Source organism: Mus caroli, unplaced genomic scaffold (genome assembly GCF_978045245.1).
Source record: "Mus caroli unplaced genomic scaffold, Mus_caroli_1 scaffold_8, whole genome shotgun sequence".
In the NCBI taxonomy this organism is placed as follows: Eukaryota; Metazoa; Chordata; class Mammalia; order Rodentia; family Muridae; genus Mus; species Mus caroli.
The window spans coordinates 56,627,807-56,633,687 of NW_028227263.1; the positions used below are offsets into that span (position 1 = coordinate 56,627,807).

At 46.3% G+C, this 5,881-nt stretch overlaps 1 protein-coding gene across 1 annotated transcript in view; it reads left to right on the forward strand.

The window, feature by feature from the left end:
* The window catches only part of Ccdc81 (coiled-coil domain containing 81), a 40,549-nt gene extending 34,668 nt beyond the window's left edge, over positions 1–5,881 (forward strand). Inside the window, exons 14-15 of the mRNA XM_021167437.2 lie at positions 816–941; positions 5,396–5,881. Coding sequence (XP_021023096.1) covers positions 816–941; positions 5,396–5,537 — 268 coding nt within the window. The 3' untranslated portion in view covers positions 5,538–5,881. The remainder of the gene's footprint in view (positions 1–815; positions 942–5,395) is intronic.

Sequence of the window (5,881 nt, forward strand, 5' to 3'; positions counted from 1 at the left end):
ATGGCGAAAGTTTCATTTTGGCAAAAAGAGATTCACGTAAATAATTGAAGCAGACTTGAGATGATTTGCAACAGGAGTGATGAGGTGTGTGGAGAGTGGTGGCACATACCATCAAACAAGAGCCAGGCACTGAACTGCAGTCTCTGCTCAAGACACGCCCTTCATCAAGCATGCCCATCTCCCCCATTTTTTGTCCCTCAATGCTGGATAGTCTCTTCCCTTTCTCTCTCACCTACAAGCCACTTCTTTACTATTTCTTTTCTTCTGCACTTTCATGTATGGCTTTCTACTTTGGGTAATAAAATGACTGGAACATCCTAGTGTGACAGTGCACTTCTGTAATCCCAGCACTCTGGAGGCTGAGGCAGGAAGATCTAGAGTTTAAGACCACTCTACACAGAGACCTTTGCTTAAAAGGGGGGGACCCCAATAGATCCAAATGCCTGTAGCTACTTGTAGGCTGATTAATGACAGCTAAGAGGCTGGGAAGAAGCATACAGTATAGAAAAACCCATTTGGGATGAGTCTTTGGACAGTTAAAGGACATTAATGGCTTTGGAAGCTGACATTGTTAATTGGAATAGGACTTGAATCTTGCTAATTTAATCCAGGACAGAAGATGAAAGGTCCTAGGACTGGCCTGTTGGCAGTTTCACTACTCTTTTACAACATCTGTCTCCTGCTTGTTTCAAAGGCTTACAAACAAGACCAGAATGCTTTCTGTCTAATCCAAAATAAAAGAATTAGGGCTCCCAAGGTCAGCACAGGCCCTCCCCAGCACTGTGAATGGAGTCAGGCTGTTCTTTTCTCTCCAGGCACATGGCAGACAGAGCTGCTGAGATGGATCGAGTGAACAGACTCAACCAGTGCTTGCAAGAGGACTGGGACAGGAGCCTGGCCATGAAGAAGCAGCGGGACGTGGAGGAAAAGGCCTTTGAACGGTAAGACCTAATAGGATCCACATGGTCTTTGCTGGCAGAAAACTTCCTTGTAAGTCAGCCTCATGTTAACTTTCCTCAAACTCAGTGGTTCTCAGTACAGTTCCTTATGTTGTGATGACCCTCAACCAAAAAATTATCTTGTTGCTATTTCATAACTGTGATTTGCTACTGTTGTGAATGAGTGAATGAATGAATGAGACCTGTAAGAGATCTAATATATGATTGCCCAAAGGGGTCTCCATCCATAGCATGAGAACCTATTTGAGTCTAACTCTAGGACGGCAGAGAGTTCAGATGCACACTCCATTTGATTAGTGTGGCCCTCTACAAAGTTTTGTGGGAGAGAACAAATGTGCTTAGTAAGAAATGCCACTGCAATTGATTCAACATGTTTTTTATTGGCAAAAGGCTGGACGGACAGTACTGTGTTTCATGTTAAGTTTTTACTGACCATGCCCTGATCTTTGCTTTTGCTTTGGTGACTTCACTTTGTGGAGGGCTTCAATTCTCTTTGGATAAAACTACTTTGCAGCAGGGTGAGTTTCTGCTCTGAACACTTCCACGCCTGAAGGAGTTTATTATTATTGTTTGCTTGGAGATGGGGTATTGCTGTGTGTCCCTAGCTGGACTGGAACTGACTATGTAGACCAGACTGGCCTCAAACTCACAGAGATTCATCTGACTTTGCCTCCTGGGGGCTTGGACTTAAGATGTCCACATCATGCCTGGCCTGTATGGGTAGGTTTTAAATAAAAGCAGAGTCGAGGACAGATTGTTGGGAAAAAGGAGCCACACCCGGGGGAGCTAAGCCTCTCTCTAGTTGGGTACTTACAGTTCAAAAAATCAGCATTAACTTTGAGAAGGCTGCTACTGTTAGTCATATATATTTTTTTTAATTTGTAAACTGTGAAAGTAAATAATTGCCTGACCAAGCTAGCTCAGGAGTTTAGAAGTAAAAAATTAAAAAAAAAGGAAAGATATACTTTGAAAATAATAGAAATTCTTCAGAAACTTATGGTAAGACTTTATAAAATGAAGATAGACTTCATAAATGTTAAAAATCCAATGAAATAGATCCAACCTATAATATCAGATTATCAGGATCAAACACAATAAGAAACAGTTTAAATAGCAACATTTCAACTACTGTTTTAAATTTAAATTTTGACTCGTGTGTGCATGTGTGTGTGTGTTTTATGTGTATTTATGTGTACCCGAGGAGGACTAAGAGTCCTCCAGTTCCTCTGGAATTGGACGTACAAGCAACTGTGAGCCACTTTTGGTGCTAGGAACCAAACTCACGTCCTTTGGAAGAGTAGCAAGCACTTCTAACTGCTGAGCCATCTCTCCAGTTCCAACTTAAAAAAAGATTTATTAATTTTACGTATAAGTTATATGTATTTAAATATATATTTTTTACAGATTTATATATAAAATTCCTTGCCCTCGAGGTCAGAAGAAGGCTGTGGGATCTGGACCTGAAGTTATAGATGGTTATGAGCCATCATATGGGTGCTGGGAACAAATCCAGGTCCTTTAGAGGAGCAACCAGTGCTCTTCACAACTGAGTCATCTCTCTCTCTCTCTCTTTCTTTCTCTCTCTCTCTCTCTCTCTCTCTCTCTCTTTCTTTCTTTCTTTCTTCCCTTCCCTTCCCTTCCCTTCCCTTCCCTTCCCTTCCCTTCCCTTCCCTTCCCTTCCCTTCCCTTCCCTTCCCTTCCCTTCCCTTCCCTTCCCTTCCCTTCCCTTCCCTTCCCTTCCCTTCCCTTCCCTTCCCTTCCCTTCCCTTCCCTTCCCTTCCCTTCCCTTCCCTTCCCTTCCCTTCCCTTCCCTTCCCTTCCCTTCCCTTCCCTTCCCTTCCCTTCCCTTCCCTTCCCTTCCCTTCCCTTCCCTTCCCTTCCCTTCCCTTCCCTTCCCTTCCCTTCCCTTCCCTTCCCTTCCCTTCCCTTCCCTTCCCTTCCCTTCCCTTCCCTTCCCTTCCCTTCCCTTCCCTTCCCTTCCCTTCCCTTCCCTTCCCTTCCCTTCCCTTCCCTTCCCTTCCCTTCCCTTCCCTTCCCTTCCCTTCCCTTCCCTTCCCTTCCCTTCCCTTCCCTTCCCTTCCCTTCCCTTCCCTTCCCTTCCCTTCCCTTCCCTTCCCTTCCCTTCCCTTCCCTTCCCTTCCCTTCCCTTCCCTTCCCTTCCCTTCCCTTCCCTTCCCTTCCCTTCCCTTCCCTTCCCTTCCCTTCCCTTCCCTTCCCTTCCCTTCCCTTCCCTTCCCTTCCCTTCCCTTCCCTTCCCTTCCCTTCCCTTCCCTTCCCTTCCCTTCCCTTCCCTTCCCTTCCCTTCCCTTCCCTTCCCTTCCCTTCCCTTCCCTTCCCTTCCCTTCCCTTCCCTTCCCTTCCCTTCCCTTCCCTTCCCTTCCCTTCCCTTCCCTTCCCTTCCCTTCCCTTCCCTTCCCTTCCCTTCCCTTCCCTTCCCTTCCCTTCCCTTCCCTTCCCTTCCCTTCCCTTCCCTTCCCTTCCCTTCCCTTCCCTTCCCTTCCCTTCCCTTCCCTTCCCTTCCCTTCCCTTCCTCCCTCCCTCCCTCCCTCCCTCTCTCTCTCTCTCTCTCTCTCTCTTCTTTCTTTCTTTCTTTCTTTAATTGTGGCTCTTCATCTGCCACTCATGTTTTAAAGAGTTTCTTGGAAGGAACTTCCCATGCTGTTCCTAGTGGTGGAAGCTCCTTTGTAACAAAGAAAGTATAAAGGGTTAGCGTGATGATCAGGTGCTCAGGAGAATGGCGGCTGTCTGATCCGGAGAAGAGGGAGAGTGTGGCAGTTGGAGAGTTCAAGCTATTTATTGTTTCAGTCTTGTGGGAAAGCAGTGAGATGCAGGGAGGCTGATGTCAGCACCATTTTGTTTGGATTTAGAAAGAATCCTTGGCCAACATGATGGTAACAGATAAGGGAGTACAGGAGATCATTGTGGGCTCCAGCTAGCCAATGTGCTCCGGGAGCATAGCACAGCAGAAGTGCTAATTTGCTACCCAGGCCAGGCTGTGGTGGGCGGCGACTCAAGCAGGCAGCAGGTAGAAAGAAGGAAGAGTTCATGTAAAAAGGAAATCAAGCAAAACCAAAAGCAAGATGAATGTTTATCCAGTCAGCGGATGCCAACTCTGTCCCGTTTCTGGTCTTCCCTGCTTTGGTTGGGCATGCATTTGTGCAATGCTTTGTGTACACTGTCTGTGGAGGCCAGGGGACAACCTTAAATGGGACCATTCACTGGCTTTTTGGGGACAAGGGCTCTGTCTGGTCGGAAGCGCATCAGTTTGGCTGGGCTGGCTGGAACATGCGTTCTGAGGGTCAGACTCCGGTCTTCCTTCTTGTATGGCGAATATCTTTTGATAGTCTTCCTCTAACCCTCATAGTTGGGATCCAACTCCTTGCTGGCAACCAGGGGTTGGCATAATGACCCAGCCTTGTGATTTTTATAGAAATCTGTCCTTGCAGAAATGTTGGTGGGTCATGAGAGCATACTTGGGACTGACTTGCAAAACCAAGACTTTTCTTTTCTTTTCTTTTTATTAGATATTTTTTTTATATACATTTCAAATTTCAAATGCTATCCCGAAAGTTCCCTATACCCTCCCCCCGCCCTGCTCCCCTACCCACCCACCCCCGCTTCTTGGCCCTGGCATTCCCCTGTACTGGGGCATATAAAGTTTGCAATACCAAGGGGCCTCTCTTCCCAGTGATGGCCAACTAGGACATCTTTTGCTACATATGCAGCTAGAGACACAAGCTCTGGGGGTACTGGTTAGTTCATATTGTTGTTCCCAACTGGTAATAAGAACACATGCTCCACTATGTTCATAGCAGCCTTATTTATAATAGCCAGAAGCTGGAAAGAACCCAGATGTCCAAGACTTTTCAAAGTGGAAAACTGGTCACTCCTGGCCTCACTTTCCACGTCCTGTTTGTTTGTTTGTTCGTTTGTCTCTACTTTCCCTCTTGTGCTTAACTCTTCAGAAGCTCTGGCCTCCTAGGATATGTCTTTACAAGTCTATTCCTTAGTTTTCTGCAGGTGCTGGGTCTTACCGTTTATTGCTGGTTTACCAGCAGTGTAATGGTGTCATCCCCTTTTCAAACAAGGTCCCCAGGGAGCGAGATGAAGCACTGGCAAATACGGCAAAACACCCAGACTTTAGGGCCATCTCGGGTCACCATCTAAGATAACCTTGGACTTTATGTGTTCAGTGTTAGGGTAGGACTTAAGAAAGGGTTAAATTGTTGGGAAGATACTGGCACACAGCCTTTGATTTAGTGGAAAGGAGGAGACAGCAGACACCAGAACATGGGGTAAGCAGCAGGTGGCAGGGTGAAGCTTCAGGTGGACTGTAAGAGCCTTGACAGCAAAAATCAGGTATCATCTTTCTTCTCTCTGCCTCGAGGGATTAGGGGAAGATCTGGTGACTTCAGCCTTTGCTTTCCTTTCCCCAGGGCTTCGGACAAGCTGTTTCTCTTGGATCAGTGTGAGAAGTATCGGCGCTGCAGGCAGTGCCAGAGGCGCACCTCCAACACCGGCGAGAGCAACTTGTGGCCCATGAATAAGTTCCTGCAGGGCTCACGATTGCTCGTGTAGAACACAACGTTTGAACCTATATTTCCGGAGGAACATTTATTTGGAGTAGTTGAATATTTAGCGTGTGTATATTTGTACCTCAGAGGAAAAAAAGATTGAGTACTTTCTAATCCTTTCTTGAATTCATGTCGAGTAATTATTTCCTGCGTGTCCCGCCTTCCTCTCACCCTTGCGTATTCCCTGAACGAAGGCGTTGGAATAAATCTTAGCCTCAACCTCATTGCTATAGCCTCAACCCATTGCGAATGGGACCAAACTTATCGCTGGATGCTGAGGGGGTGCCGACCCAGCTTTTAGAAACTTCATATTTTCCCATCTATAATGAATACATTATAATAAATATT